Consider the following 20,155-nt stretch of genomic DNA (forward strand, 5'->3'; position numbering starts at 1 on the left):
CAACAACACCTCATCCATGCTTAGGCACTACAGAGCTTTACATGAGAATAAGGGGAACACCAATTGTGGAGCAAGACCAGGTGAGCCATCAAATGCAATGATAATATAGGATGCAGTAATGTTACTAAATGATATAACAATATTATACAACTGTAATACGTTCCGTGTGTGATATTTATATTTGTGCTTTGTCTTTATTGTCTTTCCTCAGGAGAACAATCTCCAATAGATGAAGACCTGGTTAGCATGGTGATTGAGGACTCCCAGCCATTTAGCATTGTGGAGGACAAAGGATTCAAAAGATTTGTGAAATCATTAAATCCTAGCTATGTTCTCCCCACTAAAAGGTCATAAAAGCAGTGAAAATTTAGTTTTTACAGAATAAAACGTGGGCAGGACTGAGGCTCAAAGCCTCAGTGTGTAGCTGTCCATACCTCAACGTTACAAAAGCACAACCACTGTCCACACCCCCAACCACACCTCACCTCACAGTAAATGATCATTTCCATTTTAAGCATTTCCAAATGATCATTTTCCATACTGCCAGTATAAATATACACAGTATGCTGCCATCAATACAATATAGATGTTTTACACACTCCTTTTGTTGTTGACATTTACAGGCTGTGTGCAAAAGGCCACACTCTTCAAATTCATGCCAACTAATATTTTTACGTCCAGTAGGTGTCCTAATAGAGCAAATGAAGCTTCAAGAAGCTTTGCACTGGAGTGAACCAATTGGATGAAAAGCTTCAGTGCTTCATGAAGCTTCATCTGCCCATCACTACCAAACACGCACGGGAGGAGGAACAAAATGCACAAAGAAAGATGGCGGAGAGACGCAGACTGAACACCAGGTTACACAGAATTATGCAGACGGACATGGAGTTAAACAGACGACGCAACAGAGAGCACAGGAAAACACAGGGCTTAAATACACGGGGAGTAATCAGGGAATGGGCCACAGGAGGGAGACACAGCTGGGAGAAATTAGGCTAACGAGACAGGGGAGTGGTAAAACTGAACACACTGACATGAAACATGAACTTTCAGAATAAAACAGGACAGAGAACCAGACAGGGCACTGAACTTGACAGGCGGACTCATAAGTAGACACAATAACACCGAGGACAGACAGAGGGAACACAGAAGTGGGAGCAGGCAGGTAAAGAACAGAAACCTAACAAATGGCAAAATCACAGCAGAATACATACTCGGAATGAACAAAAGCATAAGGCAACACAGACTCAGGACCATGACAGACACTTAGTTTTCTGTTTTCTGATGAAGTGGTTCATTTGTGCAGATGATGCCTTAATTTAACGAAAACACAAATCAGACACCAGCTCACAACCTTAAACATGATTATTGTGCTAGCAATTGGGTGTGATCCAGTGATGGATTCATGATTAGCTAACAATGAGGAATGGCAGGGATATTTTTCTTTAGCAAAAGAAACAATAAAACAATGAAAAGACCTCAGGAGACATAAAACTGTTTTACTGGCAAAATATCAAAACTAAAGCCAATAACTTTGCTGATTTTCTCTATCTGTGCAATATTGATTAAGGTTACTGCTCTTTAAGGTAAATATCAAAACTATTACACTGTTTAATCCACACCAATGCATCATATTCTGTAAAATCATATTTTTGTATATGTTGTCCTGTGAGGACATCTGATCTCTGAAAAAACAACTGTTAACAAAGCTGGAAAAACAAACCCACATCTTGATCCTTAAAAAAACATATTAATATGTATCTTAATAACAAAAACAATCACAGCTCAAATAAAAGGCTTCAGCCTACTAATATTAGTTCATAAAATACATTCTCTGCGCCAAAAGTGATGAGTTAAGGTGCCCATGGAGGCAAGGGTGCCACCAGGCATTTGGCCCCGGGGCAGACCCAAGACAGGCTGGAGAGATTATATCTCTCGGCTGGCCTGGGAACGCCTTGGTGTTCATATTTATATTAATATTCTTATTCTTCTATGACAAAAAGTACAAGTGTTCATTTAAGGAAATAAACAGAGCAGTAAGAGATATTTTTCAATTTTTTTTATTTTATTTTTGATTTGCCACCAATTACATGTTTTTATTTGTAATTTTTGTAGTGCTCCATGCTATGTGAACCCCTCACCTGATGTTTTATGTTTATTAGTTTAGTTTAGATTCTAAACTATCAACCCCAACAATCGAATGATCTCCTTTAATAGCAAGCGCTGGGCAACGGTGGAAAGGAAAAACTCCCTTATAAAAAGGGAGAAACCTTTGACAGAACCAGGCTAAGAAAGGGGCAGCCATCTGTCATGACTGGTTGGGGGGTGAGAGGCAGAGGAAAAGAAAAAAGAGAGCACACGTTAGCTATATGTTGCTCACATTGCCTAAAATGAACAACGTATGGTTTTCTGGACTGTGAAAGAAATGTCTCAAGTCAGTTTTCAGTGACGTGACTGAAGACTTTTCTGGATGGCCGTGCGGATGCTTGTCAGAAACAGTTCATTTCCTTTCTTGGAGAAACGAACTCCGTTGTGTAAAAAAATGGAGTTGTCAAAAAACCTGATGTGCGGATGCTCAATAATCACTCCATCGAAGCGGTCGACAGCCTTTCTAATGCTGGCATTCACAGTCTTCCTGTCCTTATTGATTTCGCCTGGATTTCCATATATCCACACTTGACGCTCATTGATGGATGAATATGCAATTGTCATTGAGGGGAACTCTGTGTGCAATTGCATCAATTCCTTCTCAATGACAGAAGAAAGTTCATAAGCAGAAAAGAGTCCCAAATCATTGCCCCCAGCATGGATTACCAGTATGTCAGGTGGGCTCTGTGTGGATAGCTCCTTATAAAAACAAGGAAGGACTCCCCCCCAGCGCATTCCTCGTTTGCCAAACCACTGGACTTTGGTATTAAGTCCGAAATTTTCTCCGAAAATCTCTTTTGCTTCACCCTTGGCTCGTCTAATGTAACTGGACCCAATGATCCACACGTTTGTTTCTCTCTGGTCTTCTGGGCTCTCTTTCTTTTTCGGTGTGTTTTCACAGGTGTTGGTATCGCTCAAGGCCGTATCGTTTGTTTTCTGACCTGGGAGTCGGATAGTCCTGGACCAGGGACTTTTTTGGATGCTCTGTGTCACTACTGATTGTTCTGGCCTCTTGTTGTCTTTCAGTGTGTTTTCAGATGTTTTGGTATCACCCAAGGTCATATCGTTCATTGTTTTAACTAGGTGTTGGATATTCTTTGGCGGAAAACTTTTTCGGATGCTCTGTGTCACTACTGATTGTTCTGGCCTCTTGTTGTCTTTCAGTGTGTTTTCAGAGGTTTTGGTATCACTCAAGGTCATATTGTCCATTTTCTCAACTACGTGTTGGATAGTCCTTGACGAAGAACTTTTCTGGATGCTCTGTGTCACTGCTGCTTGTTCTGGCCTCTTGTTGTCTTTCAGTGTGTTTTCAGAGGTTTTGGTATCACTCAAGGTCATATTGTCCATTTTCTCAACTACGTGTTGGATAGTCCTTGACGAAGAACTTTTCTGGATGCTCTGTGTCACTGCTGCTTGTTCTGGCCACTTGTTGTCTTTCAGTGTGTTTTCAGAGGTTTTGGTATCACTCAAGGTCATATTGTCCATTTTCTCAACTACGTGTTGGATAGTCCTTGACGAAGAACTTTTCTGGATGCTCTGTGTCACTGCTGCTTGTTCTGGCCTCTTGTTGTCTTTCAGTGTGTTTTCAGAGGTTTTGGTATCACTCAAGGTCATATTGTCCATTTTCTCAACTAGTTGTTGGAAAGTCCTTGACGAAGAACTTTTCTGGATGCTCTGTGTCACTGCTGCTTGTTCTGGCCACTTGTTGTATTTTGGAGTGTTTTCAGAGGTTATGGTATCACTTGAGGTCGTAACGTCCATTTTCTCAACTAGTTGTTGGAAAGTCCTTGGCGCATAACTTTTCTGGATGCTCTGTGTCACTGCTGCTTGTTCTGGCCTCTTGTTGTATTTTGGAGTGTTTTCAGAGGTTATGGTATCACTCGAGGTCGTAACGTTAATTTTCTCAATTACGTGTCGGATATTCCTTGACAAAGAACTTTTCTGGATGCTCTGTGTCACTGCTGCTTGTTCTGGCCTCTTGTTGTATTTTGGAGTGTTTTCAGAGGTTATGGTATCACTCGAGGTCGTAACGTCCATTTTCTCAACTAGTTGTTGGAAAGTCCTTGGCGCATAACTTTTCTGGATGCTCTGTGTCACTGCTGCTTGTTCTGGACTCTTGTTGTATTTTGGAGTGTTTTCAGAGGTTATGGTATCACTCGAGGTCGTAACGTCCATTTTCTCAACTACGTGTTGGATAGTCCTTGACGAAGAACTTTTCTGGATGCTCTGTGTCACTGCTGCTTGTTCTGGCCTCTTGTTGTATTTTGGAGTGTTTTCAGAGGTTATGGTATCACTCGAGGTCGTAACGTCCATTTTCTCAACTAGTTGTTGGAAAGTCCTTGGCGCATAACTTTTCTGGATGCTCTGTGTCACTGCTGCTTGTTCTGGACTCTTGTTGTCTTTTGGTGTGTTTTGAGAGGTTTTGGTATCACTCAAGTTCATATTGTTCTTTTTCTGAACTTGGAGTTGGATAGTCCTTGAAGAAGAACCTTTTTGGATGCTCGGAGTCACTGCTGTTTCTTTTTTCTCAGTGTCTATTCTCATCCTCTTTCTCTCTGGAGAGTAGCTCTCAGAGTTGTTTTTGCTGCCTTTTGAAATCTGACTGTATCGTCTTTTCAACACAGTTTTTTCTTCACAGATTCGTCTCTTTTTCCTTGGTGGAGAGCAGCTGTCGGGACTTCTGCAATTCTGTGCAGCATAATCCGGGCCTCGCTTCCTCTTGAGTGGAAGCTGGAAATGTGTTTCTTCAGAATTTGGCTCTGGATTTTGGTGGTCCATTGTAGTAAAGCCAGCGTAAGCTTGTTGACTTTTGCCGTGTTTACTCTGAGACATGTTAGAGTGTTGATGAAGTGACTGTGTTAAAGGTTCAACTGTTTTAAAATGTTTCTCAGGTTTACCTTTGAATGCTGCAATCTTGAGTGTTGCAAATAAACTGACTGAAAGTTTGGGATTCTTACCCCTACTTATAGATTCACTACTATGACATCATAATGATGTCATAACAAAATGTAACAGTAACATTCTTTTTTCTTCTTCTTTCTTTTAAATTTGGTGTTATTGTCTATAGGGCTTTGGAACGTGATGTCACGGGAGGGGGCGTGGCCTCCGGGCACCATTCTAGCAGGCCAAACAAAGGTACGGTGGCCCTGAGAGGCCAAACGGACTGCAACTTCAGAAAACACTTGCAAAAAGAAAAATGCTGCAAAAAGAAAAACACTTGCAAAAAGAAAAATGCTGCAAAAAGAAAAACACTTGCAAAAAGAAAAATGCTGCAAAAAGAAAAACGCTGCAAAAGCACACACAACACAACGGAAATAGGAAAAAAATACAACAGAAATGTTTCTGGGGAGACAATAACCGGACGGACCAGTTGCACGAACCAAAACATGCTAACAAGTGCACTGGGACTGGGAGACACTTCAAAGAAGTGGAGTGGCCAAAGAGTAAACTTTCAAAAGTAAGTTCTGAATAATATGTCACTTATTTATGTGCTAATGTTTAATAATGAGGAACATTAGAACATTACTGTTGGCCACATGCCGGCAAAGTTATGTGACATTAGCGATGTTTGTACTTTCAGCATTTACTTTGTTTTAAAGCCTTTACTTTATACGCCAGATAGTCGACCTTAATCTTACAGAGAATCTGATGATTTTGTGGATAATTAAAGTCAGTCATATATCCACAAACACAACAGGCTGAAAGTCAGTGATGCTGCTCGGTTTGCAGTCCTGAATATTACGGAACAAGCAGGATTCACTGCACTGTTAATGTTTTGCAAGTGTTTTCTGAAGTTGCAGTCCGTTTGGCCTCTCAGGGCCACCGTAGCTTCCCGATGGTTAGGGAAAAATGCAGTGGCATGGCAGGATGCTGTAAACGGACCAAATTTCAGTCAAGAGAACAACTGAGATAATCCATCCACATACAGGTTAGTCATTAATGTGCTGCTGCATTGCCTGGGCTGTAGTTACATGGTAAGGTTTTAAAAACTGAGCTTTAAAATGAATAGTTGTAATAAAAACTGAGAGAGGCCGACAGTGATCACTTACTTTTTGTAAGGGGCTTGTTGAGATTAAATAGAACAAGTTACAAAGCATTAAAACATGTTAAAAACACAACAGCCTTATTAAACGCAGAGTAGTTTGGGCCCAGAAGTAGGATTGATCACGTCATCACTTAAAGACCGGATAGACACATGGTGGAGTTACTTTGTTGTGTTTGTGTGTGTTTTTAAGTAGTTTTAAACTTTGTGATCCACAACAGGTAACAGTAAAAGATGAACATTTTTAAGCATAATGCTGTTACCAAACTACATTAATGGCCCAAAAACAGACCATAGAAAAAACCGTGGCTATGTGAAAAAAAATGATGACAACTAGTCCTAATTCAGGCTAATTGTTTTTTTGTTTTTTTGTTTTGTTTTTTTCCGACATCCCTCCACACACACAGGCTGTGCTGGCTCACAGAAAGAGTGGGTCATCAACATTATCAGGCAGCTGGTGTTCATAGCAAGCCTCACCAGACAGCTTCAGTCCATATCGGATGTACAGGATGGAGTTAAGGCTCTGCAAGGACATCTGATTTGTAAGTTTGCTTTTTACCACACTCATCTGGGCCAAGAGTAGAGGAAACTGCCTTATCTTCTGCAGCTGGAATTCAAAACAAGTATTTGAACTCGGACACGGCCTGCAGATTAGACTGGGTTTGTTTGGTTTTTCTTTTTCGTGCTTTTCCCACTTTTCTAGCTTGTTGTGCCCTTTTTCTTTCAGGATCTGCAGTTTCCTCCCTGTCCAGTAGAGGCCTCTCTCAGAGAAAGAACAGCTTGGGGATGCAGATGATGACGATTGGAGATCAGACACACCGCCCCCACCTCTCCTTATCCATGCTTAGGTCAGAAGTGGAATGCTCTTTTGCTGTTTGTTAGTTACGGATGGAGTAACACTAACTAAGGAAATACACACAACACAGTGATTGTGAATAAGTCACTCCAAGTGTGAAAAGGTGATAGTCAGAGTGAGACTACACATGAATTATTCAGGAAATGCACACTCAGTGAGAGAATAACTATAATTCAGTGTCACTAGGGGATATAACTTGAAGATGATGTGTCTTCATTTCTGATTCATTTTGAACAGTGATGAATGTGGAAGTAAATGAGCGCGAGCTGATCAAAACGGGCGAGCTGTTTTTACATATTTCTGCAGCCTGGATGCCGTGGGCTTTGTCCACGAGTAAAAGATGACATCGCCCATTTCGGATCTTATATATAGTTATACCTTGGTGTTTTGTAGCATCACCTGACAAACTTTTACTTTCCTGATGTTTAGACTTTCTGATCCCTCCACAGACTCTGCTTTGTCTTTCTACAAAGAGTTGACGACATTAAATACAGATGTTTTAACAGTGCTTGAATGTTTTATTTTGTTTACTCTAGCCTCCAACTCAAACTTTGGTTGCTCCTATGCCCACGTCACTTCCTCCACCAATCAGAATGAGGGTCCGGGTTCAGGAAGACGTCTTCCTGATCCCAGTTCCACAAAGGTCGGTGAAAAGTTTTAAGTTTGAGCAGTACATAAAAATAAATCCCAATCTGATTGGTATAGTGTTTTTTTGTTGTTGTTGTTGTTTTGTTTTTAATTTCTGTTTAATCACCGGTCATTGCTCTGCATCCCAGTGAGGCCAACTCCTGCTCTGTGTCGTGGCTGTGTGAGCAGGCAGCTCAGCGTTACTACCAGAAATGTGGCCTCCTGCCTCGTCTCTCTCTGCAGAAAGAAGGCGCTCTGCTCTCCCCGCAGGACCAGCTACTGGCCGTCCTGCACACAAATGAAGAGGTGAGGTTGGATTTAAAAAAAAAAAAAAAACCCCACAGTGACAAGAGGACGGCTATGACTGTGAAACAGCTTGCACGTCAGCCAGTGAGCATACTCCTTTTCTTAGGCAAAGTATGGCCCAAATTCATAAAATAGACTTTCTCATAGACACAGAGGTCTTTTCATTAAATCACTGATAGAAGGAATGGAGGTTCTAGGTCCTTCCACAATGACTTCATCTTTCTTACCCAGATGAGGCGTGCAGGTTTTAGACTGTATGATTCTGGTAAGAAGGTGAAGGGCTGATTATGTTAACAAGCTGCCTGAGAAACTACAATCTGAGAAACTGTAAAGATTAGAACCATTTCTATTACCAGACTGGATGCTGACTTGCTTTTGGAGCCAGCTTCCAGAAGACACTGAAGGAATCACAGTTTTTGGGATTGAATCCTTGGCTTCACTTTCCCGCACCAGTGCAGGATAACTGATGGGTTTGTGTTGCGGGTTCTGGCTGACGTTTGCTCGTGGGGATCTCCCTCCTCTCCCTGAGCGATACAAGAAGGCCTGTCAAAGTCTAGCAGTGGGTGAGCAACACAGAGGAAATGCATTATAAAACGGACACATGTGCATTCTTGTATTCTGTTATGAAGTACCATCTCTTTCTACCTGTAGATGAGAACAAGCGTGTCTCCCGGCTATGTGAGGTTCGGGACCGGGGTTCCTCCGTGTCAGGACTCCAAATGTCTCTGTTTGGCCGCCTCTTCCCTCAGCCCGCTCCTCCGTGCCCTAAAACTTCAGGCCAGCCTCACGGAGCTGCGAATTTCTGGAAACCGTATGTCTGACGACCTTCTCCCTGAGCTGATTGCCACAACGCTCACCATGCCTCGTCTGCAGCTGCTGGACATTTCTGCCAACTGCGTTACAGGGGACGGCCTGGAGAAGGCTGTAAATGCTTTAAAGGGACAGAGTGCACCTGCATTCCCGGTAAGGGCCTCAGCTAGCCAATAGTGGCAGCTCCAGGTTTACCATCTAACCTGTATTTAAGTACCTCTGGTCTTAATAACTACCTTAGATCTTAATAACAAGCTAACCTGATTCATATCAATGATATCTGTCAGAGAGAATTGGCTCTCGTGATCATTTGCTTTTTCTGCTCGTTTCCACTCAAAGTGCCTGGAGGAGCTGGACCTCAGTATGAACCCACTGGGGGACGGCGTGTCTGAGTCTCTGTCCTGTCTGCTGTCCTGCTGCCCTGTGCTAGCCAAGCGGTCTCTGCAGGTCTCACTGCTCATTTCCTTCAGCAGCATCGACTGCTGCTAGCCAGCGCGCTCACAGGTGACTCTCTAACAAGCAGCTGACTGAAGCCTTAAGCTTCACTGAACTCCCATCCATAAGCAAAACTGCAACTAACTTTACATCTTCTGAACGTTCAGGCACAGGCCATTTGAAAGCAGTGTGCCTGTCCCTCAATCCCCTGGGCTCCACCGACTTTGAGCTGGTGTTAAAGACTCTGCCCCTCCACTGCCTCCCACACGTGGACCTGTCAGCTGTCTGCAGAGGGCCTGCTGATTACCCGGCACTGGAACACCTCGCCAAAGTCCTGTCACAGGTGTGCACGCAAAAATCATGCAATGTCATTTATTGTCGAAAGATATAATTGTGCAATCAGGTTAAGACTTTTGTGTTTTTGCAGGACGAGTGCTCTCTGACCCACCTCAGCCTGGCTGCAAATGGGCTGACAGACAGCAGTGTAGCTACCTTGGCGAGGTGTGTGTGTGTGTGTGTGTGTGAGGGCGTCATTTCTACGGCTCAGTTATTACTCATGTTAGTGGGGCTTTGCCTTTGTTTAAATTGTCACTCTTTACTGGCCTGTTGGACTTTTTCTTATTATTTCACAGGTGCCTCTCGTCGTGTCCCACACTGGTGAGTCTGAATCTGTCAGGAAATCCGTCTGTTACATCAGTGGGACTTCACAACATCCTGGCGTCTGTCAGAGAGGCCCGTCGACCACTGACACTTCTAAACCTCGAAGGTATGTCTGAACTTGGAGATACTCCATGGAGTTCCTTTTTTTTTCTAAAGCTATTCTTAGATTCACCGTTTCACACTAATTCACAATTTGGATTTCTTTGATGTTTTTATCACCTGTGCAAAGTTGTACTTGGCAACAGTTTCTTTCTTGCTATCAGTGCGTTTCCTTTTGACGCATTTCTAAGTTTGAACATTTAGTATGTATGCACAGAGGTGTTACATGATGATTACACACACAGACATTACAATATAGAAGTGTGGTTTAAAGATTTAAAAAAAAGATTAGCTGTGAATTAATTTTCCATTTTATGGAGCAGAAAACATTGCTGAATGCTAGCTAACAGGCTACATTTGGATGTCAAATATTTATAGGGGGGAAAATGGAAATTATGGATATGAAATAAAATGATTCTTTGTTGCTTAACCTGCAGGTTGTCAGGTCTCTGGCCCCTGGGAGAGTCAAGACCTGGACAGTTTGTCAGAGCTGGTCCAGGATATCCGTCTTTGCTCTCAGACCCTCAACAAGCTGGACCGACAGACCTTGAAGCAGAGCTGGGACAGGACTCAGTCACACGGACACTTTCTCGACCGAAACTCCAAGTGCCTCCTCTCTGCCACCTCTACTTGAGGGTGGCAGGTGTGTTCATAATAAATAATTAATAATGAATTATTAATTTCCTAATAATTCATAATAAAAGTGGTCATTTTTATAAACATTTTGTTTAATGAGGCTACACCAAAAAGAAACAAGATAAAAACAAAATAAAGTGACATGGCGTCCACCGACAGTCTGTGGATAGCTTGTGTTTTATGCATTTTTGTCTGCCTTATTTAGACATGTAAAGCTCTGTATCTGTATAAAGAGTTTGTGTTAGTGTGTGAGAGGTTTTGTGTCACAATGGTCCTGTTTTGTAGGATTTGATTTAAAAAAACAAACATAATTAAAGTAACCAACGATGCTATACGTTGACATCGTTCTTTCACTGTAAGACAAAGCAGGCTATGGTGAATAATCACAGCGATTTTCAGCTCTGAAGAAATCTATCTAGGAGCTATGACAGTGTAAAGACACCCTGCAATTTTAAATGTGTGGCGACATTTGAATGAGGCGCGTACCAGTAGAGGGAGCCAACGCACCACGAATGGTACACAGCCACAGATGCGCTTTGTGCAATGTATTTGTGACATGCAGGAGTGTCCGCAAAGAAATGTGGATAAGTTGTAAATCAAAAGCTAAAGAGCTCATTCTTGCACTGTTTTGATCAGAACACACGTGGGAATGTTCAAGTGTTGAGAATTTGTAATTATAAAGTGAATTAGGGAAGGATATTAGATACTGCCACTGGCTAGATTTCAACCTGGGTCTCTCGCTCCCAAAGCGCGTTCTCTACGCCGCGGCCTGCCCTATAATATATTTCAAGCGTTTACCACAACTGAGAGGTGAAAACTGCCGTTTCTTCGTCATACAAAATGTTCTGTAACTCCAAAAGTACACGGACTGTCGACATCATTCTTTCACTGTAACAATCAGCAGGCTTTAATAAAAAAGGGAAAAAAAAATCAAGGCGGTTTTCAGGTCTCTAAAGAAAAATACATCTAGGAGATATGAGGAGTTGAAAACGCCTCTGTTACAGAATTTCAGCTGTCATTTTCACTCAAGTCTCCATAGACTTTGAATGTGGACATTTTTTAACTGTGTTGCTTCGAGGCCATTTGCGAGAAAACGGCAACTCCTACAATAATGACAGTGTCATTTTGTTAAAGGCAAGAAAAATACCTACATTTTGATGTATAATTTGTGTTAATGAAGGCAAAATTGAGCGTTTGTTCGGACATGAAGAAGAGATTGAGAAAGCGACAATGCATGGTGTGTTTGGCGTCCATAGCAACCATAACAACCAATATTGATTGATGGAAGAGATTTTGAGACAGGGGTAAAAAAAAAAAAAAAAGGCAGAGAGAGCCCATTCTGTAGGCTCGCCTGTAGGCTTCTAGCAAGCGTAGCAAGTGAATTTCAGAGCCAGGGATTTTTTTTTTTTTTTTTTTTTTTTTTGTGTCCCCAGCATATGGTCCGCATGGGATTCGAACCACTGCCCTCTGTCCTCAATCTCTGCCATAGGGCCTGTCACGTTCCCATGAGCCACTCGGCGGCCCAGAATGACAGGGCAAAAGTGCTATATTTAAAGTGCACACCTGCGCAGCCGCACCCCAATTTTCGGCTCTTTTTCATTAGCTGGACACCAGGCCTTATCTAGTCAGCCGTTCCAACCACATCCCTGCCAATGTGTGCCTACGTCAAGCCGCATACAAGTGTAACGCTCACAATTTTCTGCTATCACTCTAAGGCAACTTAAGTGTTAGTGACGTCACACCTATGCGCCACTGCCCTCTGTGGAGAATGGGAGAAATGTGCTTGCACCTCAACCTATGGACTCAGACGGACATTCAATCATCATCTTCCTCACTCAAGGTAACCTTATGGCTTGTAGGAACACTGCACGTGTATGATAAGACTGTAGCCGTTCAACCGGCCCTCGTAAGGTTGCTGAAGACAGTGAACACCGTGGAATTCTCAGTATCACTGTGGCCCTGGGTTTTTCCACTGTCCTGCTAAGTGCTTATGTAATTGTAACCAACATAGGAGAGAGACGTAACATCGTGGAAGAGACATAAAGTGAGTAAAAACGATCTAAATGCATTTAGAATATATTTAGAACTACAAATTACACTTTTCTTAGCAATTATTGTTTTTTATGTCAAGCTTCAAGCTAGCTTCTTTATTGGGGCTTGGGACCAGCAAAAGTGACCCGAAATTTGGTCTTTAAGTCTGGTCATTAGCATGTCTGGACCCAAACTACACTGCAGGTCCCAAAGTCAAATGATCACTGAGAGTTAAAAATCTGTCTGAAGTTAGAAGTTAGCAGAGAGTTAGCTCACTAGTTTCCGTCTAAATATAATATACCAGGTTCTGACTGAGGGATTTCTAAAACAAATTAAAAGGCACAGCTCTGCTATCACTTCTGACATACATGAAGACAGGAAAGTAAGCAGCAGTGATGTTTGTAGGGTTACTGAAGTTTGGCTAGCTGGTATATAGTGATGTGCTATGTGACTAGCGAAACAGCTATGTTAGCATAACATTAACACAGTGATGAAGGGGAACTTTTTTCCACTGGATAAGAATTAAGGTGAGGGTTCCCGATGGTTAGGGACAAATGCAGTGGCATGGCAGGATGCTGTAAACGGACCAAACTTCAGTCAAGAGAACAACTGAGATAATCCATCCACATACAGGTTAGTCATTAATGTGCTGCTGCATTGCCTGGGCTGTAGTTACATGGTAAGGTTTTAAAAACTGAGCTTTAAAATGAATAGTTGTAATAAAAACTGAGAGAGGCCGACAGTGATCACTTACTTTTTGTAAGGGGCTTGTTGAGATTAAATAGAACAAGTTACAAAGCATTAAAACATGTTAAAAACACAACAGCCTTATTAAACGCAGAGTAGTTTGGGCCCAGAAGTAGGATTGATCACGTCATCACTTAAAGACCGGATAGACACATGGTGGAGTTACTTTGTTGTGTTTGTGTGTGTTTTTAAGTAGTTTTAAACTTTGTGATCCACAACAGGTAACAGTAAAAGATGAACATTTTTAAGCATAATGCTGTTACCAAACTACATTAATGGCCCAAAAACAGACCATAGAAAAAACCGTGGCTATGTGAAAAAAAATGATGACAACTAGTCCTAATTCAGGCTAATTGTTTTTTTGTTTTTTTGTTTTGTTTTTTTCCGACATCCCTCCACACACACAGGCTGTGCTGGCTCACAGAAAGAGTGGGTCATCAACATTATCAGGCAGCTGGTGTTCATAGCAAGCCTCACCAGACAGCTTCAGTCCATATCGGATGTACAGGATGGAGTTAAGGCTCTGCAAGGACATCTGATTTGTAAGTTTGCTTTTTACCACACTCATCTGGGCCAAGAGTAGAGGAAACTGCCTTATCTTCTGCAGCTGGAATTCAAAACAAGTATTTGAACTCGGACACGGCCTGCAGATTAGACTGGGTTTGTTTGGTTTTTCTTTTTCGTGCTTTTCCCACTTTTCTAGCTTGTTGTGCCCTTTTTCTTTCAGGATCTGCAGTTTCCTCCCTGTCCAGTAGAGGCCTCTCTCAGAGAAAGAACAGCTTGGGGATGCAGATGATGACGATTGGAGATCAGACACACCGCCCCCACCTCTCCTTATCCATGCTTAGGTCAGAAGTGGAATGCTCTTTTGCTGTTTGTTAGTTACGGATGGAGTAACACTAACTAAGGAAATACACACAACACAGTGATTGTGAATAAGTCACTCCAAGTGTGAAAAGGTGATAGTCAGAGTGAGACTACACATGAATTATTCAGGAAATGCACACTCAGTGAGAGAATAACTATAATTCAGTGTCACTAGGGGATATAACTTGAAGATGATGTGTCTTCATTTCTGATTCATTTTGAACAGTGATGAATGTGGAAGTAAATGAGCGCGAGCTGATCAAAACGGGCGAGCTGTTTTTACATATTTCTGCAGCCTGGATGCCGTGGGCTTTGTCCACGAGTAAAAGATGACATCGCCCATTTCGGATCTTATATATAGTTGTAGAAGCCTACATGCAGTTTAATTTGAAATGTATGCTTTTATTTTGATAGTGCAGAAAACAGGAAGTTGGGCGAGAGGAGAGTGGAGCCATATGGTTTTTTGACCTCGCAATCTCTCTTCATCCATTTTGAATTGACCTTTATAAGTTTTTGTAATTTGGAATTCTGTTGCTGTGTACCTGTTTGGACTATTGAAGTAAATATTGAGAAGCTATCAAGGACTGCGGTTTCGTTTTTTGTTTTTTGTGGATAAGGAAAGAGGGACCAAGCGGAGCGTCAAGCTAAGGCTCCATTAGAAGGAAACCTACATTAGTCAAAAAACCTGCTCTTCACGGATTAATGGAGTTTGGAAACGCCTGACTATAAAGTAAGAAGGAAATACCGAACCGAGGAAAAACTGAAGATGGAAAACCGTAAGTCTTAAATTGCCTTGCCTTTTTTTTTTTAATTTGCTGAGGTGCATGTGTATTGATTGAGTTTGGAATTTTGCTACCCATGGACGAACAAAACAGTGGAAAAAGGATTGTAAAAATGACTGAGAAGGCTATGGAAGACTGCAAGACTAGAAATGTCAACACACGTAGACATAAGCTCTCTCAATTAACCGGCATGAAAAAAGAAATTGAGCAATTAATGGAAGATGATGCAAACGTTGACCTCGTTAAAAATAAATTACGAGTTGACTTTAGCTCTTTGCAGCAAGACTTTGCTAGCCTAAATTCTGAACTGCAACAACTTATGAGTGAAGAGGAATTTTTGGAAGATCAAAATAGTTGGTTTGATCCAAAGAACAAGTCCCTGAATGATTTCTTTTGGAAATGTGAAGGGTGGATGAATGAAGTCATGAAACTCTCTGAACAGAACAGAGAGGACGACACAAGAAAGCAGGCAGACAATAGGTCCATGTCATCAAAGTCGGCAAGCAAACGCTCCAGTAGATCTGGATCACAGCGCGGAAGCATTTCCTCTACATCTTCTTCTACATCTTCCTCTATTAGATTAAAGGTAGAAATGGAGCGTGCTGCATTAAAGGCAAAGGCTGCAGCTCTGGAGAAGAGTTTGGCAATAGAAAAGGAAGAAGCGGATTGGTACGCAGAAATGAAAGGAAAAGAGGCTGCAATAAAGGCTAAAAAGGAAATGCATGCTATGCAGACTGCCCTTGCTGAGTCAGATGCAAAACTGGAAGTTTTGCAAAAATATGAAGATACACAGCCAGACATGAGCATTTTTGCAGATGATGATCAGAATGGCAAAACTGAAATTAAAACCACATTCCACCCAACATCGCAGTACGTCTCATCAGCACCCTACGATGGCGACGATGTGCAGACACCAATGCATGAAAGGACAGTGCCTGCGCCAAGCACTGAAAGGGCCGGTGAACCTGTGCTCGATAGTTTGTGTCAAGCCATTTCTCAGCAAGTTAATGTCACTGAGTACCTGGTAAAGAATCACAAAGCTTCTCTATTACCTGACATCTCCATTCCAACTTTCAACGGAGATCCACTTGAATACAACTCTTTTATCGGTTCCATTGAACATGGAATTGAAAACCGCACTGATAATAATCGTGATCGTCTACAGTATTTGCTTCAGTACACGAGTGGACAACCACATGAGTTGGTTAAAAGTTGCATCCACATGGAACCTTCAGTGGGTTATACAAAGGCGAAACAAATGCTCAAAGAGTTTTTTGGAGATGACTTTAAGATAGCTGAAGCCTACATAAAGGAGGCCTTGGATTGGCAGACAATTAAGCCAGAAGACGGCACTGCACTACAGTCCTTTGCATTGTTTCTCACCGGCTGCTACAATGCAATGACAGATGTTAACTACATGGAAGACTTGGATAATACGTCTAACCTAAGGGCATTAGCTAACAAGCTTCCTTACAAACTTAAAGAAGCGTGGCGAAAATATGCTTGTGACCTGCAAGACAAAACGAAGAAAAAGGTCAAGTTTAAGGATTTTGTCAACTTTATCAATAAGCAAGTTAGGTACGTGCTACACCCACTTTATGGAAATATAAGGGAAACTACAACAGGTGTGAAGGACTCATTCAGACAAAGAGCAAAGCCACAATATGCAGAGACATTCAAACCAAAGAAAGTGTTTACAACAGCAATCACTGACCCTCAAATGGAAAACAAGACAGAAAGTGCCAAACAAGTGGCATCAAAAACACGGACCGTCCAAGTGGATTCAAGCAGCAAACCTTGTGTTTATTGCAAGGGAGAGCAACACAACCTCCAAATCTGCAGAAAGCTCAAGGACAAGCCTCACAAGGACAAGATTGAGTTTTTAAGGAGCATAGGACTGTGTTTTGCCTGTTTGAAACATGGCCACATGAGTAGCAGCTGCAAAGACAAGCTCCATTGTCAAGAATGCTCTCGACTGCATCCTACCCTGCTGCACATCACCAATAGGGACTCACAAGAAGAAACAGCAAGGGGGGCTGCTCAACAGTTCGTATCAAGTGCTCTTGTACAAACAACAGCAACTTTCAGCATGACTGGGGCCGGTAAGGAAGATTGTATTCTTCCAATCGTTCCAGTACGTGTCAAGGCCCAGAAAGGAACCAAGACAGTAACAACATATGCATTCTTGGATCAAGGCAGCTCAGCCACCTTTGTGACAGAGTCACTGATAAAACAACTGAACCTGAATGGACGAATTACGAAAATTTCACTCCGCACGATGGGAAATGAATCTGTTGTGAACACCTGCATTGTGACTGGACTGGAAGTCAGTAGTCTGGATGGTAGCCAGTTTATTAAACTTTCAGAGGTGTATGCACAAGACCACATTCCTGTAAGTAAAAACAATATCCCAAGCCAAGAAGATGTTGACAGGTGGTCACACCTGACGGAAGTGAAACTTCCCACTATCCAAGCGGATGTTGGATTACTCATAGGAGTGAATGTTCCCAAAGCCATGGAACCGCTTAAGGTGGTAAACAGCGTGGACAATGGACCCTACGCAGTGAGAACAATATTAGGTTGGACAGTAAATGGACCACTTAGGAGTGGAGGCGACATGAGTGGGAGAAACAGATCGGCACAAGTGACTGTGAATAGGATATCAGTAGCCAGGTTGGAAGAGCTCTGGCAGCTACAGTTTAAGCAGGACTTTCCTGATGCAGGACAAGACGAAAATCTTGAAATGTCCAAGGAAGATCGTCAGTTTCTGAACATGGTGTCTCAGTCTGCAAAACTGGAGGATGGCCATTATAGTATTTGTCTTCCAGTGAGAAGCAAGGCGCTGTGCTTGCCAAGCAACAGAGAAGTCGCAGTGCAACGTGCGCTGAACTTACAGAAAAGATTCACCAGAGATGTCAAGTTTTACGAGGAATATGTTGCATATATGGATGATATCCTAAAAAAGGGTTACGCGATCAAACTGAACGATGCTGAATGTAAGTCACTGGAGGGACGAACATGGTATTTGCCTCATCATGGAGTGAGACATCCGGTCAAGCAAAGGTTACGTGTTGTCTTCGACTGCGGGGCAAGCTTTCAAGGAACATCGCTGAACCAGCATCTCTTGCAGGGACCGGATTTGACAAGCTCACTGGTGGGAGTCCTCCTGAGGTTTCGACAGGAGATTGTGGCAGTAATGGCTGATGTGGAGGCCATGTTCCACCAGGTCAGAGTCAGCAAGGAAGATACAGATCTCCTCAGGTTTCTTTGGTGGTCTGATGGGAATTACAAGGAGAAGCTTGCAGAACACAAAATGTTGGTCCACATCTTTGGTGCCACCTCTTCGCCAAGTGTTGCATCTTTTGCACTTCAGAAATGCGCTACTGATTTCGAAAGGGAATTTGGTCAAGAAGCTGCAAGGACAGTCAAGAAAAATTTTTACGTGGACGACTGTCTTAAGTCAATTGCAGAGGAAGATGCAGCAATCACCCTGTGTTCTGACTTGAGGAACATGTTGGCAAAAGGCGGATTTCGACTAACAAAATGGTCAAGCAACAGCAGAAAGTTGCTCAACTCAATTCCTGATGAAGAAAGAGCACAAGGATTTAAAGTTCTGAATCCGGACGAGAGTAATTTGCCGATGGAAAGAGCATTGGGAATTCAGTGGTGTGCTGAATCAGATCAGTTCAAGTTCAAGATCAACCTTAAAAACAGACCGAACACTAGAAGAGGACTGCTTTCCCTTCTCAGCTCCATCTTTGAGCCACTGGGATTTGTTGCTCCGGTGATTCTGTGTGCGAAAAAAATCTTGCACGATTTATGTCGGAGGAAATACGGCTGGGATGAATACCTACCGGAGGACGTCATTAAGAGCTGGAATAAGTGGGTTGCAGATTTGCAAAGGCTTGACGACTTTGGAGTTGATAGGAGCATCAAGTCAAAGCAGTTTGGTGCACCAGTCTTTGCGCAGTTGCATCATTTCGCTGACGCAAGCGAAGACGCTTATGGCACAGCAAGCTACCTGTTGCTGCGCAATGCAAGTGGCGAGACTCAGTCCACCTTGGTAATGGCAAAGGCAAGGGTTGCACCTTTGAAGTGTCCAACCATCCCACGAATGGAACTGATTGCCGCAACTGTTGCAGTGAAGATGGATAAACTTCTAAAGAAGGAACTAGAAGTAGAACTGCATGAATCTGTTTTTTGGACAGATAGCACGGCTGTGCTAAAGTACTTGAATAGTGAAGGCACAAGATTCAAGACCTTTGTTTCTAATAGGATCTCAGTAATCTTGAGCCATTCTCACATTCGGCAGTGGAGATATGTCAATACCACTTTGAATCCAGCAGATCATGTCTCTAGAGGACAGACTGTTGCAGCATTCTTAAAATGTGGCGATTGGCTTTCGGGACCAAGTTTCCTATTCTGCTCAGAAGATCAGTGGCCGAAGAATCCAGATCCCAGAATGCTGGATTTTGATGACTTAGAGGTCAAAAGAGAAGCTCAGACACATGTCATTCAGATGCAAGGGCTCAAAGACGCAGTAGACCAGCTGATGAATCACTACTCATCTTGGACAAAGCTAAAGCGTGCTGTAGCCTGGTTCATGAAACTGAAGAGTTTGCTTAAGGAATTAATAGCAAAGAGAAAGGAAGCAAGCACAATGAGTGAGGAAATCAGGATGAGCCAATTCAAGAAAGCTTTCAAGGGAAAAAATCTAACCTGTGATGATTTGTCTAAAGCAGAAATGGAAATTGTGAAGTACTGTCAGAAGCAAAGTTTTGAACAGGACTTGGCAATGCTGAAAGAACATCAAAGGGTGAAGAAAAAAGGCTCTCTCTACAAGTTGACTCCAGTACTGCAAGATGGAGTCATAAGAGTTGGAGGAAGGTTGAGTCGAGCAGCGATGCCAGATGATGCTAAGCAGCAAGTCATCTTGCCAAAGGAGTCACATATCACACAGCTTGTGTTAAGACATACCCATGATGTTACAGCTCACGCCGGACGGAATCACATGTTGGCTCATCTGCGTCAAAAATTTTGGATCCCTGGAGCAAATGGAGCCATTAGAAGGTTCTTGTCAAAATGTGTCACCTGTAAAAGGCTACACGG

The 20,155-nt window shown here is 42.5% G+C and overlaps 1 protein-coding gene and 1 long non-coding RNA gene across 2 annotated transcripts; one reads left to right on the forward strand and one right to left on the reverse strand.

Moving 5' to 3' along the window:
- Nucleotides 1-817: 817 nt before the first annotated feature.
- LOC146684376 (uncharacterized) lies at nt 818-7,360 on the reverse strand. The gene has a single exon (XM_085443076.1). It carries the CDS (start codon nt 4,978-4,980, stop codon nt 2,443-2,445), a length of 2,538 nt encoding a protein of 845 aa, XP_085299202.1. The 5' UTR covers nt 4,981-7,360; the 3' UTR covers nt 818-2,442.
- Nucleotides 7,361-8,061: 701 nt separating this feature from the next.
- On the forward strand, nt 8,062-10,951 carry LOC146684377 (uncharacterized). Its single transcript, XR_014917058.1, has 3 exons — nt 8,062-8,542; nt 8,631-9,725; nt 9,857-10,951. It is a non-coding gene; the product is annotated as an uncharacterized LOC146684377 (long non-coding RNA).
- Nucleotides 10,952-20,155: the final 9,204 nt, after the last annotated feature.

This window comes from Copadichromis virginalis, linkage group LG20, assembly GCF_057382275.1.
Source record: "Copadichromis virginalis isolate Kocher_CV1m ecotype Utaka linkage group LG20, C_Virginalis_male_GT1.1, whole genome shotgun sequence".
Lineage (NCBI taxonomy): Eukaryota > Metazoa > Chordata > Actinopteri > Cichliformes > Cichlidae > Copadichromis > Copadichromis virginalis.

Bases quoted from the DNA above. Each gene is read 5' to 3' on its own strand.
- LOC146684376 (XM_085443076.1), bottom strand. From the start codon at position 4,980: ATGTCTCAGAGTAAACACGGCAAAAGTCAACAAGCTTACGCTGGCTTT.